The 23934-nt window shown below is 48.3% G+C and overlaps 1 protein-coding gene across 3 annotated transcripts in view; it reads left to right on the top strand.

Moving 5' to 3' along the window:
- The window catches only part of JARID2 (jumonji and AT-rich interaction domain containing 2), a 274155-nt gene that overhangs the window by 208253 nt on the left and 41968 nt on the right, over nucleotides 1-23934 (top strand). For all 3 annotated transcript variants that reach the window (XM_040460517.1, XM_040460514.1, XM_040460515.1), the window contains one exon: nucleotides 7295-7471. In XM_040460517.1, the coding sequence (XP_040316451.1) occupies nucleotides 7295-7471 (177 nt within the window). The remainder of the gene's footprint in view (nucleotides 1-7294; nucleotides 7472-23934) is intronic.

Here is a 23934-nt window from a genome sequence, read left to right as displayed (position 1 = left end):
CTCCTGGGTGGATTTAGAGTCCAACTTCAGCTTAGGTGGTGGTCTTGAGGTTTGTGAGTTCAAGCCCTGCATCCCATCAGTGCAGAGCCTGCTTCCGATTCCCCCTCCCCCTCCCCCTCCTCTCTCTCTCTCTCTCTCTCTCTGCCCCTCCCCTGCTTGTGCTCTCTCTCAAATGAACGTTAAAAAAATATATATTTTAAATAGCACACGGAGTAGTTGTATATGGTGAGTCATCTTCAGGCACATGACAGTGGATGAGGTTTGGGAGCTCTGGTAAGTAAGTTCTTCGCTGGTGAATTATAAAGGCTGACCTGGAAGGGACCAAGCAACATTGCCATTCACTGTTTTCTAGTTGTTCCACATACTTCGTGTTTACCTGTGGGGGGATGAGGGCAGACCTTTGCTCTGTTTGGCGTGCTAGTGCCCAGAATAGTGCCTTGGACGTACATGGATGAATGAACCAAGACAGTCACAACTGCCTTTTTCTGTGACTCTCCCATGTCCACATCGGAGCTTTTCTTCTCACTCAGGAAATCAGCAAATAATTACCCCTCTACCCCCATCCCCCCGCGGTGCCTACCAGTTTACTCTGAAGTTTTGTTTTAAAATTGCATAACGACAGTAGGGGCCGGCTGCTTTTCATATTCTGTGTGTGTAGCCTAAAGATCAATCGTGGAAATGCCAACTCGGTGGGCCAGGCGGGTTTATTAGGTCAAGCTACGGAATTGGACTCCCCAGCTAACAGTGTGCAGGGAATCCCTTTAGGGTCTTTCCAAAATAGAACTGAGCTATGTTTAGCTTGTTAAGATAACTGGTCGGGGGAGGGAAGATAATGGGAAGGAGGGCTTGTTATGTGTACATGATTATGATTCATGGAGAAGAATCCAATTTTATAGAAACCACAGCCCAAATTAGAGAAAGCAAGCTTTTGGATTAAAATGATTTCTGTTGTGGTTGTAACATACCACAGTTTGATTTTTGTCCAGATGAAAACATTTGGTTTTCACTTCAGTAAATATTGTGGAGACATTGCCAGCTAATTCTGAAAAAGTAATGAAATACGGCTTTGGCAAAGTGCACATGCATTCTGTACTCCCGAATCCACTTATCTGATCCAAGTTCAGATTTTTTCCCACATTTGCTAATGCACTTGAATAATCAGAAGAGAAAATCTGCCTGTAATTCTAGTAGAAAACTGTATCCCCTCAATACACTTTGATCATCTATGGGGTAGAAAAGAACTCTTCCTTCTTTACTCCTCCCCAAATACACCACCCCCCCTCCAAACACGTTCCTTAAGTCTTTTGAAACATTCACCTTTCATTGATGACCTCTTTAGAACTACGGTTTGTAGGGGAGGCAGGATGTAGTTCTGTGTGGGAAGTCAGCCTCTCTGCCTTGTTAATTAAGGTCGTGAATGGCGCTTGTCCCTTGACTTGGGGAGACCACCCTGGGAGCACCAGGGCAGAGCTCAGACTGAGGGCTGCTGAGCCCTTTCTGTGAGACCCCTTGTATTTCCTGTCTTTGCTGGTGTTTTGCAGCAGGTGAGCCTTGCTGTGGAAAGGGAAAGATCTCTTTGGCAAAGCTCTTTGGTGCTGCGAGACCACCGGGGGCCCTCTCTCCCTGATGTTTGCAGTCCTGTAATGCCTGTTTTCCCGAATGCTAGACCCACAGGGAGCTTTTCCAGAGTCTGCCTCATTGACACTTGGAGTAAAGAATTTTCTCTCATAAATTGTCTAGAGATGAATCTTATTTCTAAAGGTTTTGTTTTTTTTTAAAAAATTGGTTTTAATGTTTATTGTGTGTGTGCGCGCACGTGTGCGACAGAGAGAGAGAGAGAGAGAGAGAGAGAGAGAGAGAGAGAGAGAGAAAATCCAAAGCGGGCTCCAGGATCTGAGCTGTCAGCACAGAGCTCCCCACGGGGGCTTGAACCCACGAACTGCAAAGTCATGACCTGAGCCAGACAAAGTCGGAGGCTTAACCCACTGAGCCACCCAGGTGCCTCGAGGCGAAGCTTATTTCTAATGTACCAGGATCTATAAGTTGCATGCTATTTTTGATGAAAACTATTTTGACGAAAAACATACGTACTCTTCTATTTTCGAATACTGATTTCACTTTCTGTGGACTCTGGGTCAATATGATTACGTAAAACACCCGTTCACCCATGTTTATACTGAGGAATGTGGGGTAATTTCCACTAGTGATAAATAACCCAGACTGCTGTGTGCTTTTAGGGTTTTAAAATTCCCTTTCTTTCATCTTTTCCTGTGTCTTAAGAGATTCCTCTTTCTCTAAACTGATTGGTAAATTAGATAATTGAGCTTGAATCTAGGCTAAGAAGAAATAGATGTGCTCTATGTGAATGCCTTTTAACTAGTTGTGGTTCCTGACACGCTTGGTATTTCCTTTTATGGACTTTAGCTGTTCTCCAGGTATTTGCATATAGCCGTGTTTCTCTATCGCCTTGATTATTTTCACTTGAGCATAAAATAATAGGATGCTTTTTTTTTAATAACCGGTTTTGTCTCTGTGAGAATCAAAGCTCCTTTTGCTTTTTGCCCAGCTTCTGGTTTCTCCTGATCAGAATGCTAGCTTTCCAGATGGACATGCCAGCAGGGACTTCGAGGATGTACGGTAGCCACATGGCGACAGAGTGTCAGATTCTGTTGGATGCAGCGTTCTCTGCTTGCTTCGGTTTGACTGCAAACTTTGTGAAATGGAAGGTTATGAGGGTACCCAGGAAAATTCTGGAGGTCTGTTCCTTCTGGGGCAGAAGCTCACGGTTCACGAGGTGGCTTCTGGTACACAGGTTGTGGGTTGGCGGTGGCTTTGTGAACGCAGGCCAAACGACAGCAGGGCCATACCCAGGGGGAGATGGGTTGTTTGCCACGAGTGGCAGCGGCCAGTGGAGAGAGTTGGTGCAAGGCGAGGACGTAAACTTAAGGACATCACCATCTTGCCTCTTGGAGGATGCTTTCTTTATCTTTGGGTCCAGACCAGTGGGTCAGTCATCTGACCAGAACCACAGTCCCCTCTTAGTGTGAGGGAGATCTGCGTTTCTCCCTGTGCCCCAGAACGTAGGGCGGATTGGCTCGTTCCACACCTGACTGTGGAGCCGCCTCCCTCCGGACTTGGTGGCGTTCCGAGTTTCCGTCTGAGAGTGTCCCGGTTCTTCACATCTTACACGTCCCTGTGTTAGCTTCTGACTCTCTTCTAGAATATCTAGGAGGTTACGGCAGTGGGTTTGTTTGCTGAGAAGCTGTTAGAACAGATGCATGCAAAAGATTGGTTGTTTGCTGCTTTTGTGGAAGCTGTTACCCTGTGTGCTTTTCTTTTGGGAGTATTGACGGAACTTGGATGCTTTTTAGCCATTCTCTCCACGTTAGTTCTTTGGAACATAATGTTCACCCCATTCTCTCAAAATCACGAGTATAAGGAATGGAATAGTGGATTCATGATGCTTATCCAAGGCAGGAGCTTTTAAAAATCCATACCAGAGGGCCGCCTGGGTGCCTTAGTCAGTTTAGTGTCTGAGTCTTGATTTCAGCTCAGGTCATGATCTCACGGTTCATGAGTTGGAGCCCTGAGTCGGACTCTGCACTGACATTGTGGAGCCTGCTTGGGATTCTCCTCCCCTCCCCTCCCCCCAATAAACTAATAATAAAACACACCCAAAATAAATAAACTTAACAGAATCTGTAGAGGATTTTTTAAAGTGGAAGTTAATTCCTTTTCATATGTTGCACCTGGATTTCAGCTGATTCTATTTGAAATATAGACCGTTTTTCTCAGTCTTAATCCCTCCCTTTTTTTGTTTTTGTTTTTAAAGATGACCTCCCATTAGCCTTGGTTGCAGAGTTCACTGCCTTTCCTGCTGAGAGGAGGCTGGGGAAGGCTGGAGGGGCACCTGCCACCCTCTGCCCCCAGCACATCCCTTCCCCTGCTGCCCCCCTGGCTGGCCGCTGCGTCCTCGGGTTGCCGTGTGCTCTCCGCACACGCCTGTTTTTCTCTGTGCTGGTCCGCGTGTCCCAAGATGGAGCCCAGGGAGGCTCTTCGTTAGAAGAACTCAGACCTGGGTCTTTTAATCTGGAAGGAATTTGAAGAGATGATCCACCCATACGTCACATATGTGCCAGGATGAGTTAGAGCCCATGGGAAAATACATCCATCTCTGTCTCATGAGTGCTGAAATACAGTTAGTCCAGCGTTTTTTAAAGTACCTAAGCAGTTAGACTTGGGAACAAGGATCCACCAGCACTGGTTGTTTGACTGTACCTCGCCCACCGTGTGCACAGCCTGACTGCAGACCTCCCGAGTGGGAAACGGGAAAGTGCTGTCCCCTTTTCCTAGTCAGTCTCCTACTGATTATAAAACCACTTTAGAACAAGTATAGATATATATTGTTCCAGGGGAAGTATGGCCAGATAGTTTTTCCTTTTCTTTTCCTTACTTTACTTTTCTGTTTATAAGAACCTTCCTTCTATCAAAAACCTGCTTCTAATTGGAGATGATCAAAAGGGAGGGGGGAAAAAACAGGTTAATCGCTTTGGTTAGCCTGTAGCCAAGTCTCTTCTGCCAGGTACATCCCTGTGGAGTTTCATTTCTACCTAGTGCTGTGACCCACATAATTTTGGGGTTTTTAACATGCACAAAAGGTCATGACTGCGGCAGACGGAAGGTGGCTTGGAGAGCTGTGTGCTCTTTGCATTTCTGCAGGGCGGGTATTGGGGTGGCGACCTCTGTTCCCTGATGCTGCTCATTCACTTCTGTGTCCTTGTTGGATCGTGTGGCCCAGAAGCCGGACAGGGATGGTTTTAGAGACCTCCACTGGGAAGGAGAGCAGATCGGTTACCTGTGTCTTTGTTGCTATCCCGGAGCATTAGCTCATTCACAGGAAAGTGGGCAAGAGAAGAAATAAATTTCACACTTAATAGGTCTTCGGCTGCTTGGTAGTAACTCTTTCCTAAAATACTTCATGGTTAAGAAGATTAAAATTGTTGGGCACCGGGGTGGCTTAGCTGGTTAAGCGTCTGACTTCTGCTCAGGTCATGGTCTTGTGGTTTGTGAGTTTGAGCCCCCATCGGGCTCTGTGCTGTTGATGCAGTTTTGGGGTGACAGTGGGATGGTCTGGAGCTGACCTCCAGGAACGAATTCTTGAAGATGGCTTTGGTACAAAAAGGTGACTTTATTAAAGCACAGGGACAGGACCCGTGGGCAGGAAGAGCTGCATGGGGTCGTGACAGGTAACTCATCATATACCCTCAGGCTGGGAGGGGGTCAGGGATAGAGTAAGTCTCCAAAGAATTTTGGAAGCAAGGTTTCCAGGACCTTGAGGGGCTAGCTGTTACTAGGGAAACACCATTTATTGCTGTTTAATAAAATCTCAGTCACGAGACCCTTCCGATGCCTATTGGGGGAGGAGGGGGGCATAAGCTTGGGGTATAATCGCCAGCATATATCTTAAGGCAGTTGTGATAAAGGAAGTAGACTTACAGGATCCTTGAGGTTGGGATAATGTTAAGCTAAGGTTCTCTTTTGCCCCCAGCAAAGTGTCCTCATCGAGGCAGCTGAGCTCCTAGAGGGAGGTCACTCTGCCGGTTTCAAGGACTTGTCAGTGGGCCATAGGCAGCAAGGGATAATTTTCCATTTGTCTTACTTCCCTGCATACCATGGCAAGCCCTGAGACCCCTTTCCTTTGTTCTCGGGTAGCTGGGGGTGTCCGAGGAATACTACACATATTCCACTGGTGGGGGGGGGTGGATGTGGGTACCAGCCTGTATTTTGCCCCCACAGCTTGCCCCACGCCCCCTCATCAGTCAGCACGAAGTCTGCTTCAGATCCTCTGTCCCCCTCTCTCTCTGTCCCTCCCCTGCTCATGGTTCTCGTTCTCTCTCTCTCTCTGAAAAATAAATACTAAAGATTATAGTTGTTGCTAGAAATAATTTGGGAGAATTTCTTTGGATTTTTAAGTAGCCTCTGGTCCTAAACAATGTACCAGTGAGTTGTGTCATCTTTAATTTGTTTTTTTCAACATTTATTTATTTTTGGGACAGAGAGAGACCGAGCATGAACGGGCGAGGGGCAGAGAGAGAGGGAGACAGAATCGGAAACAGGCTCCAGGCTCCGAGCCATCAGCCCAGAGCCCGACGCGGGGCTCGAACTCCCGGACCGCGAGATCGTGACCTGGCTGAAGTCGGACGCTTAACCGACTGCGCCACCCAGGCGCCCCCAGTTGTGTCATCTTTAAATGGTCATTGTTTGATAAAGAACCATATCGTGCTGTTTCATATTAGCAACCTTCTTTTCTGGTGTTCCTGCTTGATCTTAAATGCAGAGATGGGGGCGCCTGGGTGGCTCAGTCGGTTAAGCGGCCGACTTCAACTCAGGTCATGATCTCGCGGTCTGTGAGTTCGAGCCCCGCGTCAGGCTCTGTGCTGACAGCTCAGAGCCTGGAGCCTGGTTCAGATTCTGTGTCTCCCTCTCTCTCTGACCCTCCCCTGTTCATGCTCTGTCTCTCCCTGTCTCAAAAATAAATAAAATGTTAAAAAAAAAAAATAAATGCAGAAATGAAAACATCTGGGGGCATGAGGAGGTTAAGGTGTAAAAGGAGTGTGAGGGATGTGGGGTTTTCTCTTAGGTTTTTGTTTTGTTTTTTTAATCCAGCACTTTTAGTCAGTCTTGTGCAGGAATTTATTTTAATAATTTTACATGCTATTAACCTGATCGTAATATCAAAGTAGCTTCCAAATATATTGCGATTTTTGGGGGTTCCATGTCTGTGACTCCCCTCATGTGAATTCAAGACCATTACTGTATGTAGGAAATGTCGTATTCTCTGTTACTGCCGCTTGGTTTGTCTTTCACTTTGAAATTCATTTGTTTAAAGTCACATTAAGTTGAGTAAGTTAAGTGCATAACCCAGAACAGCCTTTGTCTCTTCCTTGACATCGTGAATAGGTGTTTTTAATTTTACTTCCCCCACCCCCACCCCCTCACAACTATTCATATGAGCTAGAAATTCTTTTGATTTGTTGTGTTGGGTGAATGGCATCATCTCCCTACTGGGGCGATTTTGCTTGAAATCCTTTGAAAGGGCACAGATGGAGTTTTATTTCCTGGGGGATGTTTGAAAAACAAAAGTGGCGGTGGAGACGAACAGCTTTGTGTTCTCTGCTCAGGCCTGAGGATTTAGGTTCTTGCCTTAATAAATGTCTCCATGTGTAGTGCCCCTTCTGGAAGGGGCGAGGACCCGGGCCTGTGTTCACGAGCCCTCTTCCCTTAAACCCACCAGGCTCTCCTGCGCTGCCCAACAGCATGGTTTATTTCGGAAGCTCTCAGGACGAGGAGGACGTCGAGGAGGAAGACGATGAGACGGAAGACGTCAAAACAGCCACCAACAATGCTTCATCTTCATGCCAGTCAACCCCCAGGAAAGGAAAAACCCACAAGCACGTTCACAATGGACATGGTAGGTGGGGCTCTTGGTTCCGGGGGTAGCGACAAGGTAAAAGCCACAGCTCCGACTTCGAGAGCTGGGACGGGTCGTCTGTGGACGTGAAAGACCCGGGTGAAGGTTGTGTAGCGGCTTGGTGATCAGGCTAGTCCTGGACGCTTCTCTGGGTGCCAAGCTCTTGCAGAGAGAGGAGTACGTGACCGTACATCTTGTGAACAGAATAAGATGTGGCGATGGGTGTTTCTCGCAGTGTAGAGGCGACGTTAAATCTCGTAAGAGCTGCAGGTGATAGCGATCGGAAGAGGACAAGGTCACGTCTAAACGGATGGATAGGCAGCACTCCTGAAAAATCTTCCCATGATCAACTTAAATTGTGATTTTTTTTTTTTTTTTTTTTTTTTACCCGGAGGAGGTCACGTAGAAAGAGAACTGTTACTGAGCACGTGAGATCCAGTAAACGCACGTATATTGTGTACCCGACTGAGTTTTTTTTTTTCTCCTCGTGCTACCATGGGTGGCAGGAGGACACGAGTGGATGTCAGTGAGGAAGCTACTTAGGTGAGGGGGCTGTGGAACGTGTTCAGTGGTTTTCCAACAAGGAAGTGATGTGATTGGAATTGTGCCGGGAGTAGATGAAACCGGCCTCCGGTGTGAGGATTACATGGAGGGAAGGGAGCGAGGAAGGGGAAACCCGCTCCGAAGGTTGTAATTGTGGCCAGCCACCTGGCCAGAGGTAACAAGGGACTGAGAGTTGGCCATGGGGCTCTCACTGGGAGGAGGAGGGGCTGGATGGTAGGCTTAGGAGGACTTGACGTGGACTGGGGGACGTAAGCAGGAAAAGTAGAAAAGGAGAGAGGAGGAGACTGAGGCACGGAGGATGGGGCAGGGAGGTACTGTGGCCATTTCCTGTTGTGCTCCTACCCGTATGCTTGGCATCCTGTTTCTTGCAGGACTCAGAGACCCTGTGAGGGAGCCAGCCCCCGCCCCCCGCCAGCCCCGACCCGGGAGTGGCAGAAAACCAGTGCTATCAATGAGTGATTAATAGCAAAGAGGTCTCCCTTTTCCCCCTCCATGACTGCCTTGAGCTACCCCTTGTTTCTCTGGACCCAGGGGGATACAGAGGCTTGGGTCAGGCACAGGCCTAGACATAATGGGAACGTGTCTGGCTTTCACTGTTGTGGAGCATTTTTCCCTTGTCAATATAACGAGTGTTTGTCCTGCCTCTTGCTGGGGACTGAGTGCAGGAGGCATGCAGACATAGCAAAGGATGCGGCCCGCTTTTTAAGAACTTCACAGTTTAGGGGCGCCTGGGTGGCACAGTTGGTTAAGCGTCCGACTTCAGCCAGGTCAGGATCTCGCGGTCCGGGAGTTCGAGCCCCGCGTCGGGCTCTGGGCTGATGGCTCAGAGCCTGGAGCCTGGAGCCTGCTTCCGATTCTGTGTCTCCCTCTCTCTCTGCCCCTCCCCCGTTCATGCTCTGTCTCTCTCTGTCCCAAAAATAAATAAACGTTGAAAAAAAAAAAATCTTCACAGTTTAGTCGGGGAAATGGGGTTAATAACCTCAGTGCAGAATACAAAATGGCGACTGAATTTTAACCTTCCAAGAACAAGGTTTCCACCTGCAGCTGTGATCGTCAGAAGTCTTGATAGTTGGAAGAGAGCTACGTATAGGAGTTGGAATACAGGTGTAGGTATAGAGATGAATTTGACATGCACGATCATGAACTGGGGTGCGTTGCCGGGTTGTGGGGCGACTGTCCCACCCGAGTATGGGGGGTGGTGTTCTTCAGGGTGACTGGGAATCACCAAGTGGAGTTGATAACATGCCCCGCTGGGCAGAAGGAATGGTTGGAATGTGGAGAGTGGGAAACAGTGGAGGATTTTTGATGTGGAAATAAGATTAAAGAGATCCAAGGAGCCCAGCCCGGAAATAACCATTGAGGGGCTGGACTTGGGAACATACGATGGTTCACATGCGCGCAAGGGCCTTTTGAAGCAAAGGTGAGCAGCTTTTCACTACTGTCTGGAGAACCAAGGCTGGAGGTAATAGAACAGGAGTTAGGAAGGGAGGTGGTTTGGGGGTAGTTAAGGACTTTATTATCTGCCGAATTTGCAGTGATAGTAAAAGACAAAAATCCAGAGGACGGGCTGGAAATTTATCGTCCCAGAGCTGCCGGCCGAGGCGTTCAGAAAGGGGCTGAGCTTTCTGAGGTAGGATGAAGCAGGAAAGGAGACTCGTGGAGATTTGCTTTTCGTTTGAATTCTTGGGTGGGAAGGTATTTTCTAGTTTTACTTTGGGTTCAGTAGGAGTCAGGAGTAAATAAAAACGAACAAAACGTGAAATTAGACTCCTATCAGTTGGTCTCTGTGTCCATATGATAAATATATTTCCTCAGGATACTGTCAGAATTATTCCTTGGTACTATTTTTCATTGTCTCACTGTGCTGGGTGGGTGAATTCATCAGTCTTCAGGGTTTCTGGACCCAGTTCCAACATGGCAGGTAAGTACTTCCCTCGCTCCCCAAACACCTAGCAGATTTCGGTCCCCAGTAGGGTTCTGAGAATTTAACTCCATTCCGACACCACCTATCTAGAGATTGCATGAGACTCCACAGGTTAAGGGCTCAGTCCTGGAAGGCTGTCCCCTTATCACCCACCTCAGATGCCACCCACAAGCCCGCTATTCCTTGGGCACCAGCTACACATTGGAGGTTCCAATGAAATCCCACTCAGGTTTGACTAATTTGTTAGAGTGGTTCACAGAACTCAGGGAGACACTTAACCTTCACCAGTTTGGTAAAGGATACAGATCCCCAGCCAGATGGAGAGGGGTGTAGGGTGAGGTATGGGGAAAGGGCACGGAACTTCCACTCTGTCTCCACGCCAGTCACTTTGCATCTCCTTAGGTCTTCCAGCCCAGAAGCTCTTAGAATTTTGTCCTTTTGGGTTTTTATGGAGGCATCCTTACATAGTGATGATCGACCAGGTCATTGGCCATTGGCTGATTGAACCTCTAGCTCCTCTCACCTTCCTCAAGGTCGGGGGGTGGGGGGGGGTGCGGACTGAAGGTTCCAGTCCACTGCTCACGTGGTTGGTTTCTCCTGGCACCTGGCCACTGTCCTTGGGTGCTTCCCAAAGGTCCCCTCTCTTAACAGACCTCTGTATCACTCACCGCTTAGGAAATGCTGGGGTTTGGGGAGCCGTGAATCAGGAATCACGAGTGGGGACCAAATACATATCTTAATGGTGAAGTATGTATTTCTCATAAATCACGCCGTTGCGGTCAAATCACATGGATCTGTTGAGTGAATCCACACAGGTTGAGCCTCCAACTCCTCCTTTTCAGTTTGTGTGAACTTGCTGGTTCACCAGACAATCTTCTCGTTGACTCACCTTACAGTGTCCAAGTTACCACCTTCCACGTGCGGGGAGCCTATACTCCCTTGAATTCTTTTTCCACATGAGCTGCAGAGTGGTGACAGGAAGGGGCAGTGGGTATGCGGTGGCACGTTGCAAAGTTTCACGAACGGGCCGGGCTGAGGGAATCGGCCGACTTACCTGCGGGAAGAGGGCAACCGTTTTTGCGTTGACCATGGTCACTGTGATCAGGAATCAAGGAAAATCTATCTGTAGATACGTGTGTCTGCATTTGCACGTGCGCGTACGTGGGCCGAATTTTTTTTTTTTTAATGTCAGATTTTACCGGTCGAAGTAGTTACCATGTGATTGAAAATGATTTCGTGGCAACTAAAAGGGTTTCCAGTGTTCCCTTTGGGGATTTGCTTGTTGAAACACTCTCACGTTCTTTTCGTGTAGCGATGAATTTTCTGTCTCTTCCTGGGTAGGGGTGTTGGCGACAGTGTGTCGTTGGGTGCAGTGCGGGGTGCCTGAGCTGGGAACCCCCACGACCCTCTTACTGTCTTTTCTGCCCGTGTGTTCTTGCACACTTTGTCTTCCTCCTTGACTCTGCTGGCTTCCCTGGAGAGAAAGCCTAGGAGAAGGCGGGAACAAGGAGAGTGCCCAGACCAGCGGGGCTGTGCTGGAGCTCTGACTCTGCCCGTACTTGCCAGCACTTTCTGTGCTTTCTTTGATGAGGCTTTAGAAACCAAAGGTGCAAGCCTCTTTATTTCCTGTCTGTGCTAATTCTACTGATGCTGGTTCCTGTGGGTCTCCTTCTCATGACCGTTCCCGTCACAGTGGGTGTTCGTACATCTCTCTTCTGAAAGTTGGATTTCAGGCATTGCGTGTATAGGGTGCTCTAATATACAGTGTATATACTTGTCTTCCAAGGAGTGAAGTGTCTTTGTTCTGTGTGTTGTTTTTTTTTTTTTTTTTCCTGTTTTGTTTTGGGGCAGTTAAGATGAAGGGCTACCTCTCTGATTTCTCCTGAAGTGGTTGGCTTCTACCTTTAGTTAGATTGAGTTCATCAACCCCCAACCTCCAGCCCTCTGTCTTTTTAGAGTATGTCCCTTTCTTAAAAATTTGTTTTTGAGAGAGGAGGACATGCGTGGGGAGGGAGAGAGAATCCCAAGCAGGTTCTGCACTATCAGCGTGGAGTCCAGCATGGGGCTCGAGCTCAAAAACTGTGAGATCGTGACCTGAGCTGAAACCAAGAGTCAGATGCTTAACCTACTGAGCCACCCAGGCACCGCTGATTATATGTCTGCTTTTGAGCTGGGAAAGGATTGGTTGCAGTTCCAAAGGTTTGCTTCAGTAGAGTTCTAGAACCCATGGGGCTAAGTACCCACCTGAACTTGGAGGTGGGGTGATAGGGAGAGAGCTGCAGGCCCAGGTGATCTGTCCTTGTGTTTGGGAGCCCGCCAGATATCAGTCCCTCCTGTGGTGCCATTTTGTCGTCTGAAGCCCTGACCTTGTTCAGTCTGTGGGGTGTGCTCATTCCTACACCAGCCACCCTTCCACCACGTGCATTTAACCTCTCGGAATTCAGTTCATCTGTTCTCTAGTAGGCCCCAAGAAAATTATGAATTTGTGTTGTCTGAGTTTGTAATGTTGTTGCCATAGGCATGGAGATCTTTCATGTCCTTTTAAGTTCTTTTTTTTTGGTTTTAATGTTTATTTTTGAGAGGGGGCGGGGTGGGGAGGGGCAGAGAGAGAAGGGGAGACCGAATCTGAGGCAGGCTTTTCAGTCTCTGAGCTCTCAGCACAGAGCCCGACACGGGGCTCGAACTCACAAACCGCGAGATCATGAGCCGAGCTGAAGTCAGATGCTTAACTGACTGAGCCACCCAGGCACTCAGAAGTCTTTTTACATTCTAAACAAACATCGTTGTCAGTAAAGTTATTCTACCATGCGGTGTTCAGAAGACCCAACAAATCAATTAGAAGTACCAAATCAACTCCCCTGTAGTATCTCCTGCAAAATTAGTTTGTGAGTTTTTGGCAAATGTTAACGCCCGTGAGTGTTGGAGAAAGATTCTGTGTTTGCTTATTCCTGAAAATGTATTTGTGGAGGATTTGGAAGGGCGGTCTGGCCATCATTTCACTGGGAAAATGACTGAAACACAATCATAGCCTTCTTGAGGGCAGGATCTTGCCATATTAAACACTTAGGGAATTTTTTGGAGTTAATTTTTCTGTCCTACATAAAATAAGTGTAATTTATGTGCACGTGAGAAACGTGCTAATTTTAGTGCTTTGGAAGATGACCCAGATGAACGAGGGACAGGGACCTTTCCCTAAGGAGCTGATGATCTGGGAAACTCCCTGGAGAATCCCATCAGAAACAGCCTAAGACCTTCAGGCTCTATCCACGTTTCCCGATCACACAGGCTTAATATCTGGTTCATGTATACCCTCCTCCCTGCCACTTTGTGTTTCTCTCTTGTTGTCACTTCTAGTGTGTCCCCCTGTTGTCCCATGCCTGCCACCCATTCTATGACTGACAAGCCTCCCTCACACCCAGATTCAAACATCTTCCATAGGAAGGGGCTGTTGAGTACAAGCAGCCAAGGTCCTCAAGTGTGCGTTTGGACTCCATTAAAAATGATGTTTCCGGGGGCGCCTGGGTGGCGCAGTCGGTTAAGCGTCCGGCTTCAGCCAGGTCACGATCTCGCGGTCCGTGAGTTCGAGCCCCGCGTCGGGCTCTGGGCTGATGGCTCGGAGCCTGGAGCCTGTTTCCGATTCTGTGTCTCCCTCTCTCTCTGCCCCTCCCCTGTTCATGCTCTGTCTCTCTCTGTCCCAAAAAAAAAAAAAAAATGATGTTTCCGTAGGTTCTCGTGTATGTTTGAAACGGTTTGTGAATTTGTTTCTGCTTTTCGGGCATCTGCGTACGAAATGTTTTGTAAGGTCACATGACAAGGATAACCCGAGTTTCAGCGTCAGGAAGCCGTCTAATGGAGAGGTCATCGTGTCCTTTCTCTCCCTGCCTCTTTCCCTTCCTTCCTGACGCAAAGGACTTTCCTTGGCAAGCGTGTTCTGTGATCACGCTTGTATTTTGAAAGATGGATTGTGCGCAGCTCAGAGGCAAAACAGGAGAAAAGACCCCCTGAGAGACCACTGCACTAGCCTCTGCGTGATCCTGAGGTTTTAATCGAGGTGGCGTCGGAATGAAACGGAAAGGTCACATTGGACAGGTGGTTGACACCTGGAGATGGCTTGGTGGCCGTGCCAGTCCAGGTGCCAGGTAGGTCTTCAGACCGTCTGCAGTGCTCTGTGGGGCGCATTCCTCCGGGAAGAGCTGCCCGGGAACTAGCTGCAGTTCCCACCCTCGAGTATGCCTCTGGCGTATGCCAGGTGGGTTCAGTGAGCCTTTGACCCGTATGGATGCCCGCACGGAGGAGAGGATAGCACAGGGCTTGAAGCCCAGGCTTCAGACTCTGACCCACCTGGCTCGCACTTCTGCCGTCCACAGTTGATGGCTGCCTCACTGTAAAACTAGTTTATTTTCTTTTTACATCTATTTATTTTTGAGAGACAGACACGGCGCAAGCAGGGCAGGGGCAGAGAGAGAGGGGGGCACAGAATCCGAAGCAGGCTCCGGGCTCCGAGCTGCAAGCTGTCAGCACAGAGCCCGACGCGGGGCTCGAACCCATGAACCGTGAGGTCATGACCTGGGCCGAAGTCAGATGCTCAGCCGACTGAGCCACCCAGGTGCCCCGATGGCTGCCTCACTTTGAGCATGCGGCTTAATATTTCTTAGTCTCAGGCTCCTCATCTGGAAGGTGGGGAGGAAGCAAATGGTCCGTAGGCTCTCTGTTAACTGCGTGTGCAGACATGTTCATCGTTGGAGGGTGATTTCTCTCATTGCTTTTGGTAGGTGGCCTCACATACCTGCTTTTTTGTGTGAGGGTATGAGTTGAGGTCCGTTTTCCACACATGACAATAAGAATACTAGAGGGTTTTTTTTTTTTAAATATTTTTTAAAGTTTATTATTTTTGGGGGTGCCTGGGTAGCTCCGTCGGTTGAGTGTCTCACTTCGGCTCAGGTCAAGATCTCTGGTTCGTGAGTTTGAGTACCGTGTCAGGCTCCGTGCTGACAGCTCGGAGCCTGGAGCCTGCTTCGGATTCTGTGCCTCCCTCTTTCTCTGCCCCCTCCCCGCCCCCACTCGCACTCTCTCTCTCTCTCTCTCACACACACACACACACACAAATAAACACTAAAAGAAGTTTTAAGATTTATTAATTTTTGAGAGAGACAGACAGTGCCAGCTGGGGAGGGGCAGAGAGAGAGAGAAGGAAGGAGAGAAACTCCTCGAGCAGGCTCCTGACATGGGGCTGGATCCCACAAACCATGAGACCCCGACCCGGGCAGAGATCAACAAGAGTCAGACACTTAGCTGACTGAGCCACCCAGCGCTCCAGGAATCCCAGAATTTTTAGGACAGGTGCACCTATGTTATCTCTTGGTTCCATCTACTCTACAACAGCGTCGTTGTGAAGGTGTCCGGGTGGGAGGGGTAATGGAAAACCTGAGGTCTTGGACCCATCACCCGAGGTGGCAGGTTGCAGCCAAGAGTCGAGGTTCTCGAAATGCCTCTGGCCCCCTACGGGATTCTGTGTAGGGGTGAGAGGGTGAGCATCAGTGTTCAGTGAAGGGCAGTTTGCACTGTGATAGTGGACTTCCCACTCCTGTCTGGTAGGCAGTGTCAGAAAAACCAGTGCCACCAGCCCCTGCCTGGGGTATACAGCTCGGCTCAGGTTCCCCCTTGTCGGTTGCCTGCGTGGCTTTGATGTCCTTGGCAGCCAAATAATTAAAACTTACAGGATGATGATGCTTCTCTGCGAGGCCATCGGAGGGATGGAGTTGAAGCCAGCTCAGAAATGTACATGCGGTGAGCTGTGCTCCTTCAATTTCAGGTGACCCAGGGAAAGATGAATGGTTTTGTTGGTAAAAGAGAAGTCAAAACAGTCGACGGTGTAAAAAGAAAAAAAGGGGGGGAAGTCCTCTTTGGAGAAGGCCAGTTTCAGCCAGTGTTTCAGAGGAACGTGGGGCTCTGTCTCGTAACCTGGTAGGTGAGCTGCCTCACCCTCTGTGTTCTGGACCCTCTCTTCTGTAAAGGAGGCAGATAATCAGCAAACAAACCACCGCCAGCCAGCAAGTCCTAGCGATGATTGGGAGGAAGTCTCCAGGCAGGAGAATGTGAAGATGTTCTTGCGGTCACGATTTTCCACAGTAGAGAAAGGAGTCCTTGATACTAGAAGCTTGTCACCCAAAGGTGCTACAAGTAAAACATAGTAGTCTTTGAAAATGGAATATTCGGCTTTGTACAACCTACCCAAGCTTTTCTGGGTAATTAGAATTGTACTATAATACCAAGTTGCCCAATATGTTTGTCCTTTTTTTTTTTTGTCTATTCAGTTCCTACACAGGTCTTTATCGTCCTCAAAAAGTCACCATGAACTTTGTGTCCTGCCTCTTTAAAGCTACACATTAGCTGTGTGTTCCTGGGCGAGGCATTTAACTTCTCTGATTAATATCCTCTTCCATGCAATGAGCAGGGTAGAGTAGACGAGCTTGCATTTACTCATTCACTTATATGCCAACATAGAGCAAAATTACTGCTTGTGTCTCGTGTATAGGAATAGTTCCCATTTGGATCTTTTATAACAGATAATGGGCATTGCTGTGTGCTCACGGGGAAGGACTTGTCCCAAGATCACCTGTTTAGCCAGGTGAAAGATCCCTCACTAAAATTCGGGCTTGGATGAGGGCATAATTATCATGTAGTCGAGCTGGTTCTCAGACTTGTTGATTATATTCACGCAAGAAAGTGGACAGTGAGTTGCTTTTTCATACTTCTCCACGACAGGGTGTTTCTGTTGTTACAGTGTGGTGTGTGTGTCTCCCGCTTTGTGCCCTGGAGATGTTGCGATGTGTCCAGAAGTCCAACAGCATCTCTCCCAGGAGGGTCCCCATCACTGAAATGTGGGGAAATAAACGCACAGAGAACAAAACGGGGAACGTGAACACTTGATTTTTGGAGAAGCTTTGACCAAAAATTCCTCACTGGGCCATGTGTCCAGGCAAAGAGTTTTGCTTGGTCTGTGTTAGTTTGACGAAACCAGAAGCCGGACTGTGAATGATGTCCTGTTTTATCTTGTTTCTCCCCAAAGCCTGGACCCTCCCATCTCCCTGCCCAGTGAAGCATCAGGGGTTCTGTAGCGAGCAGGCATGTGGCTCGGTGGTGGAGACCCACGGAAGGCGGTGCCCAGGGAGAGTGCGTGCACCCCCTGACTTGCCCCGCGACCCTGCCATCAGTGTCGGATTGGGCCTGCCTGTGACCACGCTCATCCCCTGTGGGCGCGGAGCCCAGACCCCAGCGGTCTCCTGCGAGAGCCTGCTGTCACCGGGCAGACGTGTAGTTTTGCTGACGTGATCCCGCACTATAACGTTCTCCCTTCTAATGCGCTGAGCATCCTCGCGGAAATGCATTTGTTTATTAAAATACATAATCTGAAATGACATGGGCAGCATCACGTGCATTTTCAGCCTCGGGTTACCACTCAAGGGTTACAATAACAATGCCCTCGGCAGCTTCTCATCCACCAGCTCTTCAGAGTTTCCAGAATAGTCTTTCGTATACAGAACCTCAGATGATCCTAACAATAGAGCCCTTAGGTAATCCCGATTTGGAAACAAAACCCCAGCATCAAAACACTGCTCTGGGGATATTTATGTTACGAGTTGATACTTGAAATGGCTTAGTTTGTGGAAAGTTCTCATAACTGGTTATTTTTTTTCCAGTGGGATAAGCATGGTGGACTGGGGGCATGAATACATCTGTTTGGAATGACTTTGGCCTTGGCTTTCCTCAGTGTTGTCGCTGTGGTGAGGCGTTCCTTCTCCTGTGCAGAGGGGACCTTGGGGGAAGGTCACTGCTCACGGCAGCCATGTACAGTGGCTTTTCACCTGCTTTCTTGCCCTTAGGAAACATGGGATGAATGGCACTGTTTCTCTTTGTGCCCCTCTTTCTGAAGAGGGACATTTCTCGGAAGACTTTTTAAACAACATGTCATTGGACTCACAGCTGGAATGATTTAATTGCTTTTGGATGCACACCAGGGGCACGTTGTGCCAGGGCCAAAAAGCAGTCATTTGGATGAGTTTACCACGTTTCTGCCTTGGAGGTGCGTGCCACCCTCTCCGTGCTGGGCAGTGGGGGGCAGGGGCGTGCAGGCAGGGCTGGGGTCTGCCTGTGGCCACGTGCAGCAAGGAGATGCTCTCCAGCCAACAGATGCTTTTTTCTTTGTGGGGTGTCCTCTTCACCTTTTTTTCACCTCTGGCAGCTCCAATCCCCACCCTGCCCTGCCCTGCCCTGCCATCGTGAGTTTCCCCAAAAGTTGGACTGTGGGCTAGGAGTGTGGTTTTATTGTTTTGTTATTCTTTTAAATTTTTTAACGTTTTATTTCTGAGAGAGAGAAAAACAGAGCATGAGCGGCGGGGGGTGGGGAGAAGCAGAGAGAGAGGGAGACACAGAATCCAAAGTAGGCTCCAGGCTCCCAGCTGTCAGCACAGAGCCCGACATGGGGCTTGAACTCATGGACCTTGAGGTCATGCCCTGAGCCGAAGTCAGACCCTTAACCAACTGAGCCACCCAGGCACCCCTAGGAGTGTATTTGTGTGTGTGCGTGTGTGTGTGTAATATAATTTATTGTCAAGCTACCTAACATACAGTGTATACCATGTGCTCTTGGTTCTGTGGGTAGATTCCCATGATTCATCGGTCATGTACAACACCCAGTGCTCATCCCAACATGTGCCCTCCTCAGTGCCCATCACCCATTTTCCCGTCTCCCCCCACCTCCCCCATCACCCTCTGTTTGTTCTCTGTATCTGAGTCTCTCATGGTTTGCCTCCCTCTCTGTTTGAAACTGTTTTTTCCCCTCCCTTCCCCCATGGTTTTCCGTTAAGTTTCTCAAGTTTCTCATAGATACCTGTCTTTCTCTGACTTACTTCACTTAGCATAATACCTTCCAGTTCCGTCCACGTTGTTGCATATGGCAGGGTTTCATTCTTTCTCATTGCCAAGTAGTATTCCATTGTATATATAAACCACATCTTCTTTATCCATTCATCAGTTGTGATGGGCATTTGGGCTCTTTCCATAATTGGGCTGTTGTTAGAGACGCTGGTATAAACACATGTGCTGTGCCCCTATGAATCAGCGCTCCTGTAACCTGGATAAATTCCTAGTAGTGCAATTGCTGGATCATAGGGTAGTTGTATTTTTAATTTTTTGAGGAGCCTCCACACTGTTTTCCAGAGTGGCTGCACCAGTTTGCATTCCCACCAACAGTGAAGGAGGTTCCCTTTTCTCCACATCCATGCAAGCCCCTGTTTCCCAAATTGTTCATTTTAGCCACTCTGACAGGTGTGAGGTCATATCTCAGTGTGGTTTTGATTTGTATTTCCCTGATGATAAGTGACATTGAGCATCTTTTCATGTGTCGGTTGGCCATCTGGATGTCTTCTTTGGAAAAGTGTCTATTCATGTCTTCTGTCCATTTCTTCACTGGATTATTTGTTTTTTGGGTGTTGAGTTTGGTAAGTTCTTAAAAGATTTCGGTAGGAGCGTGTTTTTAAAGAGGCGTAGTACACGTAACGTTGAGTCAGAAGTTTCTATTTCTTCCCGTCCTCGACTTCTGCATTTGGAGATGCTTGACCTAGTGGTTTGCGAGCACCATACTGGCTCTTCTCATTTATGGCTTGCAGCCTTTGTTTTTTGTTTTTTTTTCCCCCTCCCTTAGGTTTTATTTTATTTTCTGCTCTTAAATGTTTGTCTTGATAGTGAGCGAGTATGAGCCGGGGGGTAGGGGCAAAGAGCGAGAATCCCAAGCAGGCTCCACACTTTGAACACAGAGCCCAAAAGTGGGGCTTGATCCCATGAACCATGAGATCATGACCTAAGCAGAAATCAAGAGTTGAATGCTTAACTGGCTGAGCCACCCAGGCACCCCTCTTCCTTATCTCCAAAGAAGATAAGGAAATTTTCCTAAAGGCCACATTTAAAGAAGAGATAATAGGAGTGCTTTTTCAAAGATTTTTACGATAGCTGAGTGAGTGTGTGTGTGTGTGTGTGTGTGTGTGTGTGTGTCTGCTAGAAAGTGTTACATTGGCTGTTACCATTGCTACCATGCACGTGATTGAAAAGATCTCGAGCCCAGAACAACCTTGTAATGATGAGAATCCCAGAAAGGTAGCATGTTTCAAAACCCTGGCACCCAGTGAGGTGTGTCTGAGAGGAGACTGTTCAGTGCTGTCAGCATGTGGTGTGCTTGACCTTCCCAGGTCGAGCAGTGTCAAGTGTGGTAGAAGGTTGGGGGGCGTGCCTTGTCCGTCAGCGTAATCAGCCTGTGTCCGTTCTCTTCTCGTTTTCCTTAAGCCTGGGTTACGCTGGTCCATGCGGGACCTTAGGGACCTACGTGGACACTTAGCAGCGGCACCGGCCCACTGTCCCTGCTTTAGCGTGGGGATGCCTCTTGCTGGTAATCGTAGAGCTGCTCTGATCCGGGGTGAGGGGCTTATCCAGATCTCAGCGACAGCAGACGGGGAGAATGTTCTGGCTCCGATGCCTTCCTCGTTAGCTGTCATTGGGCCAGTTACTTAAAGTCCGGGAGCCTCACTTTCTCCATTTGTATACAGCCGACAGGGATATGTGGCTTTTTCGATTGGGGTTAGGGTTGGCGAGGGGAGGAAGGCAAGTGGCTGCTGGTGGACAATGGCGTGTCATTTTGGGGTGATGAAAACATTTTAAACTCGCATTGTGGTGTAAGGGGTTGCACAACTCTCAATGTGCGGCACTCCGTGCTTCTAATGTGCGGATCACACATTATGTGAATTCTGACTTCCTAAGCATAAACCGAAATCTGAATGAGTGACAGTAGCACTTAGTACAGTGCCCAGTGCTTGGTGGGTCCTCAAAAAGCAGAGGCTGGCCACCATCCTGTTACTGGTGTCCCACCCCATGATTCTTTAGAAGAACTGTGACATTTCACAATTAATACATTGCACTAGATTTTCAGAATCTTGAATCTGTTCTTTTGTCCAGAATGGGCTGGGATGTGTTCATGTCATACACATTACAAATTGAATTGTTGAGCTCTTTGCACACTGCTCCGTATTTACTGTTTTCAGCTGATTTCATCAGGCCTGTCTTCAGGGGAATCTTCAGTCGGGAATATGTGCCATTCGTTCCGAGACTGTACGATGCGCATATAGAATGTTTTGAGTCCTTCATTTCCTGGCTGGAGGCTGGGTGGAGGTGTTTGTGATACAGGAGCAGATCCCCGATATGTATTTGGGGAACCTTGAAAGCAATCCTTCCTGCAGTGCAGCTGCTCCTATATTTAGCTTTTTAGTATTAGCATTTTTATTCTGAAAATTACCAGTTCTCCAACTTGTATAGTCGATTGTGTTATCTGGAGGGGGTGCCTTCCACTCGCATTCTTGTGCACATTTTCAAGGTGTTCTTCTCCAAATGTGCTGTGAATGAGATTCCTTGTTCGGATCCAACGTTGGACCAGATAGCTTATCCTATACTTCAGATGTGGTCGGCCTGTTAGAATCCATCCACCTCTGTGTAGGGTTTTTCTTTGTTTTTTGTTTTTTTTTTTAATCCCCAGACTGCAAAATACTGCATTCATTTTGTTCTTCAAGAGTTAATGCACATCTCTTTTGAGTATAACCCATAGTTCTGTGATCTTTGTCTCCTTTCTTGAGAGTGGTAAAGCATGAAATCCCTCTCAGCCCACTGCCTGCTGTCCCAAAAGGCCACTTGCCCAGATATCCCTCCCCAAGCCTGTTCTGGCACATTGGAGAATGCACAAAGCTTAGAGCCCACTGATGTGGGCACCGGTGGCGGGGTGGGGGGTGGGGGTTGGTCACCCTCAGGCTCAGTCTCCTCCTGTCCTCGGCTCCTTTGGGGGCCAGGTGGGCCAAGAAACCATTTTTCTTTTTTTTTTTTTAATTTTTTTTTTTCAACGTTTATTTATTTTTGGGACAGAGAGAGACAGAGCATGAACGGGCGAGGGGCAGAGAGAGAGGGAGACACAGAATCGGAAACAGGCTCCAGGCTCTGAGCCATCAGCCCAGAGCCCGACGCGGGGCTCGAACTCACGGACCGCGAGATCGTGACCTGGTTGAAGTCGGACGCTTAACCGACTGCGCCACCCAGGCGCCCCAAGAAACCATTTTTCAATGACAAAAACCATTCATCCTGATTCATGGTCTTTTCCTTGCCCTGACCTTTATATTCTCATAAAGGTCATACGCCCTTTTAAACTTCAGTATCAGAAGTTACTAGGATCATCTGCAAGAAATGTGTTTAAATGGCAGATCCGTCCAACTCCGTTATGGGACATCATTGCCCATCATGTGTTCACATTTTTCGATCCTGGGACGGTCACGACCAAATTCTGATTGCAGAAAAATAGCCTGTGACTTAAGTTCTAGAAGGTCGTACGTAGAAAATGTAATGTGCCTTAAAAATCCTTTTTAATGCGTTTCTTTCCTATAACCAAAGGGGTAGGATTTCAGGGTGTCCATTCCAGAGGGGTTTTGCCAACACTGCGTTAACCAGAAGAGCCCGGCTTGTGATGCTGATGGTCGGGTGCACACAGGCCGCCAATGCTTTCCTCCCTCGTGTTGCGGCCGGGCGCTGGCTCCTGGTGTGAGTGAGCGGTGCCGTGGGGTTACAACAGGACCTGTGCTGACCGGAACACGTCCTCTCTGCCTTCCCTAGTCGAACACGTGAGTGCTACAGCTACGTGAGCGGAGCAGTTTCTGCCCAGGGCAAACCGGGTTACAGCTCTCGCACAGGCTGCATTAAAATCCTTTTGAACTGTTGGCACAAGGTTGGCAGACATTCCATTGTTTTCAGACAATAGTGACTCAAAGTTGAACTGGCTCCAGGGAGCAGGCACAGTTTTTGTACAGTAACAAGGATTTAATGCCAGCCAATTGATGGAGTCTGTCTTCCCCAAGTCGGGACGCCTTGTAATGACACGAGGCTTACATTTAAATATCTGGCTCCCGATCAGAAACTTGGCATGCTTCTCTTTTCCTTTCCATCACACGTTCCTCTCTATTTACAGTGGTTCTCTTTTTGTCCCTTCGATTCGTTTTGGGGGTGGGACAGGGGACACGTCTTATTTTATGTAATCGTTCTTTCTTGATCGTGATCGTTCTTTCCTTCTGGTCTTTGTGCCTCTGCCGGCCGACCAGCCGTTTCGGCCCGGCTTCCTGTAACATCTCATGTTCACATTTCTCTTTCAAGGAGGTGAAGGCTTCAGAACCCCATTAGCTCGGGTCAGACACTGAGTCATCTCAGGGTGTCCTGTAACTTAGGCAGACGCCAAGTCGCCTCATTAAAAAAAAAAAAAAAATCAGGATTCTGTCCTTGTGTTCTGATGAGGTGCCTTTCTTAGCACCAATAATTAGCAAGATGGGGGTGTCACGGAGACAGGCCACAGGATGTGCTGGCCCCGTCCGCTCTGTTCAAGGGGATCACTCACTGCTTTAAAATGTGCGTCTCGTGCGTCGGCATTGCAGCAGGAGCTTGGAAAAAAAGATCAGCCTTCTACTTTTTGCAGAACTCCTTCCTCTGAAGAACACCGAGCATTGTATATACTTTATTGTAAATACTCCAACGATTCCTGGAGGGCAGATAAGAGGAGGCAGCTGGCTATATAGTTTAGAGAATTGAGGCACAGATGTGTCTGGTGATCTGGGAGCTAAAAATCAACACCAAGCTATGCACATCCCTACGAGGAGCCGTGCATGTGGTGAGCTTTTTAGAGACCTTATGGTGGGCTTTTCATGGACTGCCTTATGGACCTCCCCACCCCCCAGCCTCCTTGCGATCGGTGCTAATAGCTTTCATGGGGCGCGGTCCCTGGAGCTAGAAATGGAAGAAGTTCCTCCTTGGAAAGCCTAGCTTTCCACCTTTGTGGGATTACCAGAACGATGTTGCTAATGTAACTTGCCCTGCCCAGTTTTCTTTTTCACCCCTCATTGGGAGC

Source organism: Herpailurus yagouaroundi, unplaced genomic scaffold (genome assembly GCF_014898765.1).
Source record: "Herpailurus yagouaroundi ecotype Mexico unplaced genomic scaffold, PumYag 250, whole genome shotgun sequence".
In the NCBI taxonomy this organism is placed as follows: Eukaryota; Metazoa; Chordata; class Mammalia; order Carnivora; family Felidae; genus Herpailurus; species Herpailurus yagouaroundi.
This window is presented reverse-complemented; position numbering and strand designations above follow the sequence as displayed.